The sequence below is a fragment of the Orycteropus afer genome, unplaced genomic scaffold, assembly GCF_000298275.1.
Source record: "Orycteropus afer afer isolate SDZICR_OR568_19922 unplaced genomic scaffold, OryAfe1.0 scaffold00095, whole genome shotgun sequence".
NCBI lineage: Eukaryota > Metazoa > Chordata > Mammalia > Tubulidentata > Orycteropodidae > Orycteropus > Orycteropus afer.
In genome coordinates, this window is record NW_006921682.1 from 8,342,859 (window position 1) to 8,362,072 (window position 19,214).

The window sequence follows — 19,214 nt, forward strand, 5'->3', positions numbered from 1 at the left end:
TGATGCCTTTGAATCACGGTGTTGGTGAAGAATATTGAATGGACTGCCAGAAGAGCAAATCTGAATCTTCTCTGTATCTGGCAAACAGAACACCAATCATATGTCAGCCTCTATGATAGGCGCTGGAGAAATAAAGGCACAGATTGAATAAGGTCGGGAAGGTTATTGCATAACTTGACTACACTTGGATTTCGCCTTGCGATGGTTTCCTTCTCAGATCGCAGCAGACGCGTTACGCATGCTCTCTGGTCCCAAGTCACAAACAAGCTGCAGAGCTGCTCTCCGCCCTCCACCCCACTTTCGGCCCCACCCACATTAGTTGTAAACCGCCCTCTGCCCCGCCCCTAGACTGTGTACCCCACCCACAGCCGTGACGCCCCGCCTCCGGTTCCTCGGTGGCGCCCAATCAGCACGCAGGCACCCTCAGCCCCCCCCCCGCCCAGGGGCGGGGCCGGCAGCGGCCATTCACGGCGCTGTACGTGCCGCCGCGGCAGTGACGGGCAACTTGCGCAAGGACCTTCGCTGAGGCTGCGACTCTGCAGACAAATCTGTTAGCCGCTGCTCGAGATCCCGGCGTCGCTGCGCAGCGGCGTATGAACTGCAGCCCGGGTTAGGCCTGCTAGCGCCAGGCAGCCGCGCGCCATTTCCACCGATCGCCATGGCCACGGCCGAAGTGCCAGTCGCGGCCGGACGCTGCCATCTCCTCAGCCTTCTTTTCCTTCTGTTGATCTCAGGCCTTGCCCGGGGCTGGAGCGACCCTGGTGAGTGCTGTTAGGTTCCGCAGGCATCTCACTCGTCCTTTCCTGACGCCTTCAGCCGACGCTGAGAGGCTCCACGGGCGACCATTTCCTTCCGTCGCCCGTGAGTCTTTCTGACCTGTGACAGTCCTCATTCGCGTTCTCTTCGCTATTCATCTGTGTCCTGCCGGACCACTTTGGTTTTCCTAGATTCCCTCCAGGACCCGCGAGCACAGTGGTGGAGGGGCGGGGCAGGGCGGGGCGATACGATTCTAAAAGTCCCTTTTCTCTCTTCCCTGGACTCACTGAATTTGTCCACCTTATTTTGCGGGCTAAAACCCTCATCTGGGAGTCAGGGTGGAAAGCTCGATGCTTACGTGCCCATCTTGCATTGTTACGATTGTCTGATGTCATCGTCACTGCCTGTTGTCATGGCTGCCTGTTGCTGTGGCTTGGCACTTGCCATGCCACTGGCAATCTCTGGCACTATGTAAGTCACATTTAGTGGACAAGGCTGCAGCTCTTGTAGATGGGTTTGCAGAATCATAGACTGCTTTATTTTAGTGAGCAGAACTCATACGTCTCATTTTGGCCATTACCTTTAAATATGGGTGTCCGTTTCGTTACACCAGGCTTTCCCATTGTTTTTCACTGTACACAGGAATTAAAACTTTTTTTTCCATCTTATTTATTTTGGTGATGGTACAAACGTTTTCTAGAGGAAGAGTTCTTTTATATCGACTTTATTAAAATGTGGTCTAAAGAATTTTTGTGGAATCAATATTCTGTGTTATTAATATACGCGTGTATACACACACATATTTATAGGGTCGGTATGAGTCGGAATGGGCTCTCCTGCAGTAGGTCTTGGGTTTTCTATATACGCACACACACAGACTGAGATTTTTTTTTCCTTTAATAAATTATGTATGCTCTTAAATTGAAAATTATGTCAAATATGACTATTCATCATTTAAAATGACACCATATTTTGTTTGGGTAGTAAAAATGCTAAGTTATGAAAAGTATACCAAAATTACATTTGGGTTCTGACGATTGGGAATCATTCTTATGCTTAACCAACAGGTTTATTTCTATGTTGTTGTTGTTGTTATATGCCGTCGAGTCAAACCCGACTCATAGCGACCCCTCCTTGGGTTTCCGAGGCAGTATCACTACGGAAGTAGGATTGCCCAACCTTCCTTCCCAGGAGTGGCTGGTGGGTTTGAACCGCCAGCCGTCTGGTTAGCAGGCAAGTGTCTTGTCCACTATGCTTATGCTTAACCAACAGGTTTATTTCTATAGCTCCTATTTTTTCCCTAAAGCTGAAATGAGAGAGAAGGTACTGTTTGTGAAGACTTGACTGAATAACCCATTTGGTGTGGATGTTTTATTACCAATAAATGAAAAGCCAAGTTGGATTTAAATGCTTATACATTTTCTTACTTCATCTAGATCAGATGAATGCAACATAAGGATCTAGGGAGAATTTCTTGAAAGAAATTACAGAATTTTCTGTTTCTCAGTAAGTTGCTATGTTTAAAAATGAATCCTATGTTTCCTTTTATGTATATGCTCCATTTATGTATATAATTAAACCATTTAATTTTAGAAATAAGGGCAATTTAAAACTTTGTGATTGTCAAAACCACCACTCTTAATACTGTGATCATTGAAGGAATAAACAATTTTATAATTGACCATTAATCTACTCCCCTGATAATATACTCACTCACTGCCGTGGAGTCGGTTCCGACTCCTAGTGAACCCTCCTTAGGTTTGCGAGGCGGTATTTCTGCAGAAGTAGATTGCCCAGTCTTCCTTCTGAGGAGTGGCCGTGGGTTTGAACCACCAGCCTTCTGGTTAGCAGTCAAATGCCTTAGGCACTATCCCACCAGAGCTCCCTGATAATGCACTAGCAGCACCAAAGCTGTTCTTGTTTTAAGGTACAAAATTTAAACTTACTTTCTCTTTTAAAAAAATTATGTAAAGCAGAATTATTTCTCTTAAAGAACAAACGTTTTTGTGGCAGGGGGAAGGTTGCTTCTTGAACCCTGTAGGAAAGACTGCTTTGTGTGTACTGTATGTATTCCTTCAAATTTAAAAATTGGAAAGAAACAATTAGTTGAATCCTCAATCAATTCTTTAAAAATTAAAAAAAAAAAAGGATGTTTATAGATGAAGAGTCAGGAGAACGATATTAAAAGAAAAAGGAACTGCTTTGGTGGTACTTGCCTACCTGCTCTATGAAACTATTGTTCTGGAACAAAAACGAAGCATCAAAGTATTTTGCAGAATAAACTCAATCAATTTTTATGTTTGATTTCACTTGAAATTACTTTTAGGAACTATTTTATTGGGATACCTGTTAACAAGTTCTTTAGTAAAGCAATAATTACTACCTAATTTGTCTTTAGTTTGGCTTTATGCACTTTTTTTTTTTTTTTTTTGCGTTTAGCTGACATGGATCAGTTATTTCTCAAAAACAAATAAACAAACAAAAAAACCCCACACCAGTTCTAAAGGCCTTAAAAATTTTCAACATTCTTCATTGAATGTGGTCTTATATTTAAGTCATTCATCCGTGAGTGGTGATGGTTTGAACCAGTAGAGGAGCAAAGGAGTTGGTGAGAGTGGTTGGATTCTCTTCTCACCTGCTTTTAAAATGAAGCTAACATGATAATTTGATGGATTAGATGTAGGGGTAATAGTAAAAAGAAGACACACATGCCTCCATGGTTTTTGACCTGAGCAACTAGAAGGATGGAATTAGCATTTTCTGAGATGTGGAAGATTGTGAGAGAATCAGGTTTAGGGGATTTTGGTTTTGTTCAGATTAAGTTTGAGACCTGGGAGTGGATTTTATTTTAGGAGTCTGGAATTCAGGTAACTCCTTATCTATTGACTGATATAACTGGTGGTGGAGTATGAGTGTGAACACTTTCTTGTTGGATCTTTAGGACCTCTAGGGAGGAAAGATGCTGTTGTTAAGTGCCTGTTTTGGTTACCTAGTGTCGCTCTGACAGGAATATACCACAAACGGGATGGCTTGAACAAACAGTTTATTTTTACAGTTTTGGAGGCTATAATTCCGAGTTCAAAGTGCTGGGTTCTATGGGCCCCTCAACCTTTGGCTTCAGCTCTGCCTGTGGCTCCTGGCCCACTAAAGCTGGAGATTTTCTTCACTCAGGCAGCTGCTGGCTGTTGAGGCTGACAAACCCAAGGTTGACAAGTAAAAAGGCACAGCCCTGATGTTACCAAACCACACGGCAGGCCATTAATTCAAGTCCATTGAAAGTCCCAAGATCAGCAGAGCATGGCAGGCTACTGAATGAAGAGTTGGCTACATGCAGGACTCAGTTATGCCAAAAAGCCGGAGATCTTCCTCAAAGCTGCTTCTTATATACTAGAAGCAGACCACATCCCTAAAGCAGCACCCAGCTGCTCCAGTAGATTCCACCATGGGATTGCTAATCTCACAATGGGGAGTAACTGCATTGAGCTGCCCAGCCACTCAAGCAGGCCCAGCCAAGTTGACAACAACCTTAACTACCACAGTGCTGTTGAGTCGATTCCGACTCATAGCAGCCCTATGCACAACAAAATGAAACGTGCCTGGTCCAGCACTGTCCTCACAATCCTTGTGATGCTTGATCCTTGTTACTGTGTCAGTCCATCTTGTTGAGGGTCTTTACCTTTTTCTCTGACCCTCCACCTTACCAAGCATGATATCCTTCTCCAGGGGACTGGTCCCTTCCGGCAACATGACCAAAGTAGGTGAGATGAATATGCTGTAGGGTTATGGTAGTGATACCCATGTGTATATAGATACAGCTCTTACAACATTCTCAGTAATATTTATCATACTTTGTATTCACCTAGTATATGACAAGTAAAGGTTGGTTATGCAAACCAGCTCAGTGGTGCTGTGGGGAAAGGCCCGGAGATCTGCTTCCATAATGATTACAGCCGAGAAAACCTATGGAATAGTTCTATTCTGTAACACGTGGGGTCAGAATCACCTCAACGGCAGTGGCAGTGGGTTTGGATTTTTATTATGCTAGATAATTTTAGTAATTATATCTAATATAATTTAGAACAAATCTCAAGGTTAATGTCATCACCTTCATTTTACAGATCAAGAAACTTGTACACAGATAAATTAAGTGGTTTGGCCAAAGTCATATAGGAAGTTGGTGATGGTAAGATTTAACCCAGTGTTCTTTGCATTATCTCAGCCCTATTATAATAAATACAAGTTGTTATTATTCATGTTATATAGTTGAATAATACATTATGACTTTTTAAAAACTATGGCTAACCTCATGTGCAGCCATCACCTGTCAGTGAAGGCTTGAGTGTTGAAATGGTGCTAAACAAGTTTCAGCACAGCTTCCAAACTACGATGGACTAAGAATAAAGCCTGGTGATCTGCTTCTGAAAATCAGCCAATGAAAACCCTATGAATTGCAACTGTTTGATTTGCAACCAGATCATAGGAATGGTGCAGGATCAGGCGGTGTCTTGTTCTGTTGTGTATGGGGTCACCAGGAGTCAGGGCCTCAATACAGTGGCAGTTTACAACAACAATAATTCATCAGTTTCATTGCTTTAATTTTTTATGTATAAAGAGGCAGTTTGGGTTTCATTTAGCATATTTTATTTTAATATAGTTTTTGGAAATTTTAGATTATTAGCTCATGTGGAATTAAATTTTATATATAATTTCAGGTGGATTTTCTGCTAGCTGCCTAGTTAATAATGCCAGTGCCATTTGTTAAAGAAGGCATATAATTTCTACTGATTTAAAAAGCCCTCTTTATCTTATATTGAGTTATTACATGTATCTGGATTTATTTCTAGACTTTTGTCTCACAGTTCTTGTCTACTTCTGTTCTGATTTCATACTGTTTTAATTATAGTAATTTTTCCCTAGATTTTACTTGTTTTGTTGTTGAGAATATATACATAAAACATACACTAATTCAGCAATTTATACTTGCACAATTTAATGACATTGATTACCTTCTTCAGGTTGTGCAACTGTTCTCACCCTCCTTTTCTGAGTTGTACCTACCTCAATAACATAAACTCACTGCCCCATAAGGTTCCTGTCTAACCTTTTGAGTTCACTGTTACCCCAATTTGATCCATAGAGATAATTCTTAAAAGTGCATGATGCTCAAGGAAAGCCTTTTATTTTACTAGTTAAACTATTTTAAGATGACTTTAGGGGATATTTTTGGTTTAAGGTTTAAAGATTATCACAGAGCAATAATTTCAGGGGTTTATCTACCATCCATGGCTCCAGAAAGTCTAGAGTCCATGAGAATTTAAAAGTCTTTTCTCCATTTTCCCTCTTATGGTTAAGACTCTTCTGTGGGATCTTAGATCAAAATGTTCAGTAATGGATATGACCATGAGACCAGAAGGACTAGATTGTGCCCAGTTACCACTGTCAACTGCTCAGAGGGGGATCAGTACTGGAGATCCTGGACAGAGTGGGAGAACAATGTGGAACAAAACTCAAAATCATTAAAAAAAAAACAACAACAGGTTTGCTGGTCTGATAATGCCTGGTGAGACCCCTGAGACTATGGCCTTTAGCTACCCTTCAGATCTAGAATTGAACTCACTCCTGTTGCTTCTAGGCAAACAATAGACAGGCATATGGGGTGAACATTTACATCAGGTACATACACTCCACAGAGTGATCAATCATGGGAGAACAGAAGGGCAGAGTTTGCACAGAGAGAAGGGGGCGTGGAATGCATGGGAGGGAAGGACACAGGAAAGAGGTAACTACAGGGAGGAAGTGGAGAGAGAGCGGTTACATTGTAGGGAATTGCAGTCAGTGTCCTAAGACAAAATGTTTATGAACTGCTGTATGGAAAATGAATGTGCTCTGTAAACTTTAACCCAAATAACAATAAGTATTTAAAAAAAAAAAAAAAAGTTCAGTAATGGTTGCACCATCCAGTTCTTCTGAGTCTCATGGCAAAGGAGGTAATTGTTCATGAAGGCAATTAAGCATACATTCCATATCTTCCTCCTATTCCTGACTCTTCTTTCTCTGTTGCTCCAAGTGAATAGAGACCAATTGTGTCTTATATGACCACTTGCAAGCTTTTAAGACCCCACGTGCTATGCAACAAACTAGGAGGTAGAACAGAAGCACTTGCAAGCTTTTAAGACCCCACGTGCTATGCAACAAACTAGGAGGTAGAACAGAAGCACTAAACATGTTAGTAGGCCAGTTAAATGGGACAGCCAATGAAAGAAACCATGACCATAAATCTCCAAACTCAAGGACCAAATTACATGAGATGTTTGCTTATACATAAGCAGCCTCAGCACCTAGTTTTTTTTTCCCCCCGTCATTGTTGTAGATATATCTATCACATAACTTTTCTAAATTCAACTTTTCATAGACGTACAACTTACTGACAACAATAACTATAAATGTCTGTGTAGCCCTATCCTTAATCAATGAGATTTTACCATCACCATTAACTCTCGTTTTTCCCCTCCCTCTCACCACTGGTAATGACTAATAAACTTTGGTCTGTATACATTTACTTTTTCTGGTCTTTTTATATAAGTGAGGTTATACAATATTTGCCATATTGTGATTGGCCTAATTTCACTCAGCATAATGTCTTCAAACTCTACCCATACTGTAGCATATATGAAGACTTCATTTCTTCTGCTGGCTTGAGTAGTAGTCCATTGTACATATGTACCACATTTTGCTTATCCAGTTATCTGTTGATGGGCATTTAGGTTTTTATACCACTTAGCTATTGAGAATAGTGCTGCAATGGATACTAGTGTATAAGTCTCTTTTTGAGTCTCTGCTTTCAAGTCTTTTGAGTATATACCTAGGAGTAGAATTGCTGAGTCATATGGTAGCTCTATTTTTAGTTTTTTGAGGGACCATCATTGTTTTCCACAATGGTTGTATCATTTTGCATTTCCACAAGCAATGGATAAGAGTCCCAGTTTCCCCACATCTTTACTAACATTTGTTATTTTCTGTTTTTTTTTTTTTTTTAATCTTTGCCATCCTAGTGTGAGTTAAATGATATCTTGTGGTTTTGATTTGTGTCTCTGTTGGCTAATGATGCTGAACATCTTTTTGTGTGTTTGGTGGCCATTTGAATATACTTTTTGGTGAAATGTCTTTTCAAGTTCTTTGCCCAAGTTTTGATTGGGTTATTCGTCTTTTTGTTGTTAAGTTGAAGTTTTATATATACTTTGGTTATTAGATTCTTGTCAGAGATAAGATTTTCTTCAAGGTATTCTCACCAATGTACTCATTAGCCAGTTTTATCACCGCTTCACATTTTGCTCTATTTATTACAATTTTTTTTTCTTCAAAGTAATATAGTCTCTTCCCTCCCTCTTTCCCCAGAAATACTCGTCTGAACTTGGTGTTTAATAATTTACAGCCATATTTTCATATTGTTAATATACACATATATAGACATTAGTTATATACAATACTATTTTGCCTGTTTTCAGATTTTATATAAAGCTATCATACTAAACGTTCTTCAGCTTGGATTTTGTTTAAACGTTTTTGCTGTTTACCTAGTTGGATACATTAGTTCTAGTTCACTCATCTTAACTACTGTAGAATATTCCATTGTGTGACTCGACCAAAATTTATTCATTCATTCGTCTCACCTGTTGATGGATATTTAAATCGTTTCCTATGTTTCATTAGTACAAACAGTGTTTCACAAATATTCTTATCTATCTTTTCCCCTTTAAGTCATGTTATTACACAATAATAAGTTTCAAGTTGATGAACTTATTTTTCTAATTCAGCAAAAATTGCATAGACCTTGTGATACAGAGATAGTTCAGGAGGCATCTGGCCTGAAATGAAGAGGGGCCTTGAAAGTGTGACCATTTGGATTTTGTGCACAAGGCCTTGTGGAATGACTCTTGTTAGAATGACTTTGAAAAACTGTCCCATCTTCTTAGTCATCCTCAAAAGGCGAGAACCACCTTACATTTGAAAATATTTGCTATGATAAGAGTTTTGTTAGAATGAATCTGTGTTTGGTAAGGTACTTACTTTCTGTTCATCTGTGTTCTTACTCCTTCAGACAGAATATTGTTGCGAGATGTGAAGGCTCTCACCCTCCATCATGATCGCTATACCACCTCCCGCAGACTGGATCCGATCCCACAATTGAAATGTGTTGGAGGCACAGCTGGGTGTGATTCTTATACTCCCAAAGTCATACAGTGTCAGAACAAAGGCTGGGATGGTTATGATGTACAGGTAATATTTACTGCATCGATGACAGTTTAAATGGAATTTTTATTTAATAAAGTACCTTTTGGGATACTATTCAGTATCTTTGGGAGGCACATTTAGAAAATCTCAGGTTAACTTAACATATGCCAGTATAAATCAGTCAGTTACTTATCCTTTGGAAGAAACATTATCCAGAAGAAATGAATTGATTTTAAAGGCTGGAGACATTCATTGTCATTTTTGTATCATGACTTTCTTCCAAAACAGTAGTAAATTTTAAAACTTTTATGTACTTAACTGGAAGTAGGAGAGTTGTTCTGGCTGTCATTACCTGGCCATTCCTCAAAGAATACCCGCAAACTCTTAAGGGGATGTAGATTATAAATAGTAAGGGCACATGTGTCCCTACTGTGCTTCAGATACTTGATTTTAAAATTGTTTTACAATTTAGGATGGTTAAATTGAATGAAAGCATTGTTTTATGCTTTATTTTTTGTCTTGGGACTCTGGTGTTTTACACATAAGGCATAGCATCTCCTTGAAGTTGTTTTAGAACTGGAATAGATTTTATAAAATGAATGCAGATCAAACGTATTTTTACTTTGTATTCTAATTGCTTTCAAAAAGGGTTTAAGGTGGCTGACGACTAGGCAAAATACTAATGTTTATGATTTCCCCTTCCAACAGAATGACATTCTTATTTGATAAAACTTTTATTCATGATTTTGCAATTCAGAGATAGCCGTGGTGTTTATTGAGTGATAGTTATTTCACAACATTTCCTCCCTCCAGCATTGCTAATTAAACCATAGAATCTTAACATTAAAACAGGAGTCCCACTGCTATTTTACTTTTAAGTTACCTTTACAAGTCTTGATGAAAAAAAAAGTCATTTGTTAAATATATATTAAATTTGTGATACACAAAAATGAATTAGTTGGAGTCATAGCTCTCAGGGAACTCTATTCTTAGTAGAAGAGATAAGACAAGCACTCAGATTACATGGAAGACTTTTGTAGGTGCTAACAAAGTGTTATAAAGTCATGTCCAGTTGAGAGGATTGGAGAAGATGTAAAGGAGAAGGTATTCATGCTGTTTCTGGATCCAAGTATAAGGTTTTTAGAGGTGAAGGGATAGAGAAGAAAAGAGCATAAGCCAAGAAATGAAGAGCATCTCATGTATTATTTTATAATTTCAGAGCAGAGTCTCTAATTCTAAGAATTTAAATAAATAGAGTTGAAATATTCTAATAAATGGTATTAGAAGCCATCCATTTTGGGCTTAAGGAAATGGTAATTGTGTTTTTGGTAAAAGTTTACACACCAAATTGGGTTCTCATTCAACAATTTCTACACAGTTTGTTCGGTAATGCTGGTTACATTTTACACAGTGTGTCAACTTTCTCATTATTTCTGTTCTGGTTCTTCTGTTTCTAGTAATCTAATTTCCTGCCCCTTGGCCTTCTCATCATTGCTTTAGCGTAAATGTTGACTGTTTGGTCTCAGATAGATGATTTTTTTTTAAAGAGTATAGTACTCATGGGTAATAATTATTTATTTTATGAACCAATCTATTAATTAGCTAAAGGACAACCTCATGAAATAGTTTTTAAAATGGTTCAAGGTTTAAAGAGTATTTCAGGGCAGTAATCTTGGGGAGTCCTCTAGCCTCAACTAGTATAGCAAATCTGGACTTTTTAAGAATATGAGTTCTGTTCCACATTTTGCTCCCATTCTGTCAGGATATATCTATTGACTTCCTGATCAGAACAGGTTGTGCTAGCTGGGCACTGTGTAGTTCTTCTGGTCTCAGGGGTAGATGAGGTCGTGATTTGTGTGGACTATCAGCCCTGTGGATTTGTTTCTTCTCTGAGTCTTCATTCTTTTTACTCCCAACATGTAGAGACAAATAATTGTATCTTAGATGGCTGCTTGCAAGTTTTAAGAAAAATCTCGATTTTTAAAGAAAATTGTCTTAAACAACAGTGACAAAAGATGACATTTAAGAACTTGTTTAAAATTTTATAAATTGTGAAATAATTAAGAATACAACATGTATGTGTAAGGAATAAACAGTAATAAAACAAACACTCATATACTCATCACTCAGCTTAAGAAGTAGAACATTAGCATCACAAGTATTTTTGAAGCCCTTACTTTCTTCTTCTACCACAGAACTACTTGTTATCTGAATTTTGTCTGTTTTTCCCTTGCTTTATCTTGCAGTTTTATGACATATATACCCCACATAATATGTTAAATGAAAAAAAGCTTTTGGTTCCAATAACTTATTTCTATTTTTTTTTTTTTTCACAGTGGGAATGTAAGACTGACTTAGATATTGCATACAAATTTGGAAAGACTGTGGTGAGCTGTGAAGGCTATGAATCCTCTGAAGACCAGTATGTACTAAGAGGATCCTGTGGCTTGGAGTATAATTTAGATTACACAGAACTTGGCCTGAAGAAATTGAGAGAATCTGGAAAACACCACAGCTTTAACTCTTTCTCTGGTTATTACAATAAGTTGTACTCCCCAGATTCCTGTGGCATCAGTGGATTGATTACCATTGTTGTGTTACTTGCTATTGCCTTTGGAGTTTATAAGCTGTTCCTTAGTGATGGTCAGAATTCTCCTCCACCGTATTCTGAATATCCTCCATATTCCCACCAATATCAGAGATTCACTAACTCAGCAGGACCCCCTCCTGCAGGCTTTAAGTCTGAGTTCACAGGTATGTTTCTCTAATGAGTGGCAATTAGTAGTGTGGATATGAGGTAATAAACCCTGTGTTGGAAGTGGAAAATAGTTGCATTGGGACTCCAAAGCAGATTTGTCTTTGCATTTTAGCTTTTACTTTCAACTTCTTTTACTTCTGTCTGCTTCTCTGTAAAGGTAGATTTTGATCATTGTTTTAAGGGTGCAAGATTAAATTATAAATCATCTTATTAGAAAATCTAATTACATTCTACCCAAAAATTAATTCATTAATCATTGAGATCTTAATGTAAAACAGTTATGTTTCTAGGAGAAAATATGGAAGATTCTTTGTCATGACCTTGGAATAGACAAAGATAGGACACAAAAAGTACTAATCATACAAGAAAAGATGAACAAATTAGACTTTATTTAAATTAAGAACTTGTATTAATAAAAATGGAGCTCTTGTGGTGCAGTGGTTAAGACATTTGGCTGCTAATCAGGTCAGTGGTTCAAACCCACCAGCTGCTGTGCAACAGAAATTTGTAGGAGTCTGGGTCCATAAAGATCACAGCCTTGGAAAACCTGTGGGGCAGTTCTACTCTGTCCTGCAGAGTTGCTGCTGTGAGTTGGGATTGACTTCATAGCAATTTTTTTTTTTTTTTCAAATTCAGCAAGAAACCAGTTGGTGTCAAGTTGATTCTGACTCATGGCAACCCCATGTGTGTCAGAGTATAGCTGTGTCAGAGTACAGCTGTGTTGGAGCACAACTGTGCTCCATAGAGTTTTCATTGGTTGAATATTTGGAAGTAGATCCCTAGGCCTTTCATCAAGGCTTCTCTGAACAGACTCAAACCTCCAACCTTTGGTTAGCTGCCTGAGGGTGTTGATTGTTTGCACCACCCAGGGACTCCTTGTTTAGCAAAAGACACTATTAAAAGTGAAAGGGCAAGTCAGAGACGGAAAGAAAAGAAAATATTTGCAAAAAGTTTCCCGCAAAGGAGTTGTATCTGGTATATATAAAGAACATCCACATATCTGAGAAAAGATAGGCAACCCAATTTTAAAAATGAGCCAAAAACTTGAATAGGCACTTTATGATAAAAGTAGATATCCAGAAGGCCAGTAAAAATATGAGCATCATTAGTCTTTTAAGAAAATGCAGATTAAAACCTTAATGAGATCATTATATAACCAGCATAATGACTAATATTAAAAAGAGAAAGTACCGAGTATTGGTAAAGATAGGGAGTGACTGAATAGTCACACATTGCTGTTGGTAGTATAAAATGATAAAACATGTTAAAAAACTGTCAGTATCTAGTAAAAGTAAATATATGCCTGCCTACCTTGTGATTTAGCAATTCTAATCCTTGATAAATACTTAAGATAAATGAATACATGTGTATTCCAAGAGGCATGCATGAGAATGTTCATATCTTAATTCATAACAACCCACAACTAGAAATAGATCAAATTGTGAATTTTTCACAGGGTGGAATACTATATAAATGAGTTAAAAAGAACAGACTGCTTATATACATAATGATAGGGTTGACTTTCAGATGTAGGGATGTGCTGGACACATAGGAGTACATCGTAATTCTATTTATAAAAAGTTTAAGAGTAGGCAAAAATAAAGTGTGGAAAGAGAAGTCATTGTGATTATCTGTGACATAGGGATTAACTGGGAATTGTCATGAGGGAGCCTTCTGACGTGTTAGAAATGTTTTATTGATATGGGTAGTGGCTATGTGGATTCATACATATGTACAAATTTATTGTGCAATAAATGTAAAGTTAAGCAGCTCTGCAGGTTTGGTGGGTAAGGCATTTGGCTGCTAACCAGAACCACCAGCTGCTCTGTAGGAGGAAGATGAAGCAATCTACTTCTGTAATGATTTATAGCCTTAGAAATCCTATGGGGGTCATTGTGAGTTAGAATTGACTTGAAGGCAGTGAGTGGGTTAAACATAAAGTTAACACACTTCCTTATATGTACATTATATACCAATTTTTAAAAAAATTGTTTTGAACAGGAGGTACTTTTTTGGCTCTTTTCAGATCTAACCTGCCAACCAATACAAATATATGGCTTCTTCCATTGGATACCTCCATTAGAAACTCAGATACAGTTATCACCCAGAGTTTATTAAAAATACTCACAGTAGACATTGAAAGGAAGTCAGTGTGAAAGTAGGGTCATTTCCTGGTGACTGACTTTGAGCAGGGCAGAAGTTACCTTACTGGGAGACCTTCCAATCCCAAAATCCATCCCTCCTTCTCTATGTCTATAGGAGCTCTGGTGGTGTAGTGCCTAAGGCATCTAACCAGAAGGCTGGCAGTTCAAACCCACCAGCCACTCCTCAGAAGGAAGGTGAGCAATCTACTTCTGTAGTGATACCGCCTCAGAAACCCACGGAGGGGTTGCTATGAGTCGCATCCGACTCGATAGCAGTGAGTTTGGTTTTGGTTTCTATGTCTATGGAAAATGTACATTTTAGTTGTAAACCAACAATTAACTTTTTTGAATAACAACAATTAATACTTTTTTGATTAAAGCTTGCTTATAAGTTGAAACCTGCTTATTATTAACACATGTCACTTAATGCTATTAAGTTGATTTCAACTCATAGCAACCCCCATTGGTTTCCAAGGCTGTAAATCTTTACAGAAGTAGATTGCCTCATCTTTGTTATGTGGAGCAGCTGGTGGATTCAAACCACTGACCTTTTGGCTAGCAGCCAAATACCTTAACTACTATACCACCAGAGCTCCTTATCACTGCTGTCAAGTCAGATCCGACTCATTGTGACCCCTCCTTGGGTTTCTGAGGTGGTATCAGTATGGAAGTAGATTGCCCAATCTTCCTTCTGAGGAGTGGCTGGTGGGTTTGAGCCACCAGCCTTCTGGTTGGCAATCAAATGTCTTAGACACTATGGTGACCAGAGCTATTCCATTATTAATATAGTATAGATTAAATAGTTGAAATCTTATAGTGTCTTTGTTTCTGTAGAGTATGTTATGTTTAAATAAGGCTACATTATTTAATCCCTAAATTTTTATTTTAAGGCCCACAGAATACTGGCCTTGGTGGAACTTCTGGTTTTGGCAGTGCTTTTACAGGACAACAAGGATATGAAAATTCAGGACCAGGATTCTGGACTGGATTGGGAACTGGAGGAATATTAGGATATTTGTTTGGCAGCAACAGGTAGGCTTTTCATTAATCTCACTTGCTTATTTTTGTTTAGAAGTTTCTTTGATTTGCTTAAGGAAAATAAATTATGGTGACATTATCCTACTAGATCAGAATCTCTGGAGATGAGGAATTGAGAATCCATTTTAACAAATTCCTTAAGTGATTTCTGTGGCTAGCACAGTACCAGTTTGGGAATGATGGCCTTAGGTTAGACTATGTTAGTCTAAAACCAGGTTGTGTTAGTAAAGGGAAATAGAGACAAGGCTCTTTACAGATATGAAGACAATCTGTCTTATTTGGGTATTTAGGCAATAAAGAATTTTTCAAACTTGCTCAGTATTATCTAAATTTTCTCTCCTGTCTTTTGGAATATAGATCTTTCAATGTTAGGGTAAACTCTAGATCCATTTGGAAGATAAAATTTTTTATTCATATCTTTGATAGACACATACTTACATTATGTTGTGTAACTTACACTATTTTTTACCCCAGTAAAAATGTAGCATATTTATATTTCTTTTAAAAAAGGTATATTATATTATATGCAATATAATACACACACACACACACACACATACTGTATATATTATATTCTTTCATTATGTTTCTTTCTTCCTGTCTCATTCTCATAGATATTATGAGACAAGAACTCATGTCTAGGAACTGTCTACTTGACATCTGAGAAAATGAAAAGGCAGGAAAGCATACAACATTTGGGCAACAGTCTGTTTTGGTATGAGAATAAGAAGCAAGGCTGGATAGAATTTGGGGCCAGACTTTGGAATGTTTTGAGTATTAATGTTGGCTTACATTTAGATTTTGAGTGCAAATTCAGGAAAGAAGGGCATTTATTCCTGTCACATTCTTGCCGCATAGCAATGACCCTACCAGTGACAGAAATGGAAAACAATATATTTATCTTTATCTTGATATTCTAGGACATTCAGAAAACAGCATTTATTAAAGATGTCTTTTTCTGATGATTTAAGAACAGGACTTATTAAAAAATTGTAGCCGCAAGAAAAATGCACGTTTTTAAAATGTCTTTACAGAGCAGCAACACCCTTTTCAGACTCGTGGTATTACCCATCTTATCCTCCATCATATTCCAGCACATGGAATAGTCGTGCTTACTCACCACTTCGTGGAGGCTCAGGGAGCTATTCAACATACTCAAGCTCGGATACAAGAACCAGAACAGCATCAGGTAACAGCAAAGAATATAGAAGTTTCTGTTGTGCAGCATTGAAGTGTGGAAATATTTTGGGAACTTAAGAAGATTAATCATACATTTAGCAATCATGGTTTTTGGGATCTCTGGTGCCGTAGTGCGTAATAGATTTAACTGCCTATGGCTGACAGTTCAAACCCACCAGCTACTCCTTGGAAGGAAGATTGGGCGATCTATTTCCATAGAGATACTGCCTTAGAAACCCAAGCAGGGGTCACTATGAGTCCAATCGACTAGATGGTAGAGGGGTTGCTATGAGTTAAATCCACTTGATACCAGTGAGTTTGGTTTTTTTTTTTGGTTGAATGTTATTTAGTATAATTACCAAATATATTAATAGTGTAATTAGCTGAGGTTAAAATGTAATTCAGATTCATTCTTTCCTGCCACTTTTAAACATTTTTTAAAAAATCAAATAGGGATTTGGTTTAATTTCAGCTTTACTACTCACCAAGGTTTAATTTAAAGCTTCTTGGACCTTGGTTTCCATATGTTTAATCTTGTCATCATCAAGCTCTGAAATGAAATTTTCTGAGTAGAAGTTCGAAATTTTTAAATTTGGCAAAATTTATCAAAATAAAAATGTATTGAGCCATACTTTAATTGTCGAAAATGTGCCTGTAATGTGTACTGCAATTGCTAAGAGAGTATTTTGTAAAAAGTAAAGATATGATAACAGGACAACAACTTAATAACTATTTGGAATTATGCATCCATCTATCAGTGGGGGGTGATAAATAATGGAGCTGTAATAAATTGTTGTGGATTAGATTTGTCCTTTTTTAGGAGGGGCAAGTTACAGAACAATGATTAAGTTTTGAAATTGATAGAAAAAAATTATAAATATGTTGAAAAATGTAACAGTGGAATTAATAGGGCTAATTTCAATATTGTTGTTATGTGCCGTCGAGTTGGCCCTGACTCATAGCGACCCCTCCTTGGGTTTCCAAAGCAGTATCACTACGGAAGTAGATTGCCCCATCTTCCTTCCAAGGAGTGGCTGGTGGGTTTGAACCTGCTAGCCTTCTGGTTAGCAGTCAAGTGTCTTAGGCACTACGCTACCAGAGCTCCCAATTTGAATATAAATAGATATAATCACTTTGAAAAGATGTTTGGCATCCTGCTATAACTGAACGTAAGCCTGTCCACTACCCAGCAATTTCCTTCTTAGATCTATATAGAAACAGCAATAAACTATATATTCTCTGTAAAAATAAAGACTATTTATAGCATTCCTATTCATAATAATCTCTAAATGGAAGCAGTCCACATACTCATCTGCAGTTGAATGGATGAATAAATTAGAATAATCATACTGTGGAATACTATGCAACAATGAGAATGAATGAACTGTTGTATGCAATAATGAGGATGGATATCTAAATATAAAGAAAGAAGCTAGATACAAAAATATATATACAATATGATTATAACATTTATATTTTATAATTATGCATATCTAATAACAAGCCACTCCTCGGAAGGAAGATGGGACAATCTACTTCTTAGTGATACTGCCTCGGAAACCCAAGGAGGGGTCGCTATGAGTCAGGTCCGACTCAACGGCATATAACAACAACAACAACAAATAACAAGCAAAACTAACCTATGGTGTTAGATGTTAAGATAGGTGGTGTTGAGTTGATTCTGACTCATAGCAACCCTATAGGACAGAATAGAACTGCCCCCATAGGTTTCCTATGGGTGCAGATTGCTAGGTATTTTCTCCCTTGGAGTGGCTGGTGGGTTCAAACCACAGACTCTTTGGTTAGCAGGTGAACTCTTAACCATTGTGCCATTAGGCTCCTTAGATGTTTAAAATTGCAGTTACTTTTGGGGAGAAGCTAGGGGTAGTGATTGTATGAAAATAAACATACAAAAAAAACCTCATTCTTAATGAAAACAGTATTTGTTGTAAAAATTATAAAAATAAAAGGATTATAAATATCATCTAGAAATGTATAGGACTTATGAAGAAAATTGTAAAATATTATCAAATAACCTGAAAAAATGGAGAGACTTTCTAGATGGGAAGACTTGACATCTTGTAATCTGTCTTTTAGCTGTGAGGAGAATCCTGTTTCTTGGAGGTCTAAGTAACTTTACTACTGAAAGACGATAACCCTCTCCTACATTACTTGTAATCATTGGGAGTTGAGAGAGGGTGAGAGTAGCAGGTCATGGCTTACACTCCATTGGCCTCTGTCTTTTTGGCTTGGGCTTTGAGCATTGCCTGTACCCTGTCGTCTCCTCTATAGAATATATCTTCTTTGGTTTTCTGACTAAAAATTGAGTATTAATATATAGTATTTTAATAGATAAGGTATGAAGTTGCATATAGTAAGCAAGTATGTGTGAGTTTAGTAGACTTATTGATGACTGGGAGAGTTATTTGGGGAGGCCTGCATTATGTCTTTTATAGCCTACTCCACTTGGCCAGCTCATTCTTTTCTCCTCTCCTCTTCATTTGCTAACAATACACGTGCATCACTTTTATAATTATAGAACCAATTTCTATGCATTTGAAAAAACTAATACACATTTTACTCTTCTCATTCTAGCATATGGTGGTACCAGAAGACGATAAGAAAGCAAAAGGTTGAAGTCAGACGTTGGATGCTAACTGTCCAATTTTTCATCACTTTCTCTGAAAAACAAAAAAGTGCTACCTGCTAACATCTGGGGAAAGGGAATATTAAAAAATTCTGTAGAGTTTTGTCCTGCATAGCTTTTTGTATTCTATTATTTGAGGCCAAGAGTTGATATATGACAAAATGTTTATGTAGAGAATTGTATATGTTAGTATAATGTGCAGATGTATATTGCAGTTTTGGAAAATGATGATTAGTGTGGAATGCTGAAAATATATTATTTAATTTCAAAAACTTGTCATGGCATAAGAAGCATTTAGAATGAAGGTTTTATATCAATAGACACTGAGTAAAGAACATTTCAGGCTTGGTGAGGTTTTAGTTGATGAGTCATTACCTCAAAGTAACAATAATAGTTACTCTATTTGGTATTATATTTTTTGGTGTTTGCTGTTCTTTCTTGAAATATTTAAACAAGCTTT

At 37.5% G+C, this 19,214-nt stretch overlaps 1 protein-coding gene across 1 annotated transcript; it reads left to right on the forward strand.

Moving 5' to 3' along the window:
• Nucleotides 1–658: 658 nt before the first annotated feature.
• Nucleotides 659–18,728, forward strand: SARAF (store-operated calcium entry associated regulatory factor). The gene is made up of 6 exons (XM_007942697.2): nt 659–761; nt 8,855–9,033; nt 11,325–11,742; nt 14,781–14,922; nt 15,963–16,117; nt 18,703–18,728. The coding sequence occupies exons 1-6, from the start codon at nt 659–661 to the stop codon at nt 18,726–18,728; spliced, it is 1,023 nt and encodes a 340-aa protein (XP_007940888.1).
• The last annotated feature ends 486 nt before the right edge of the window (nt 18,729–19,214 follow it).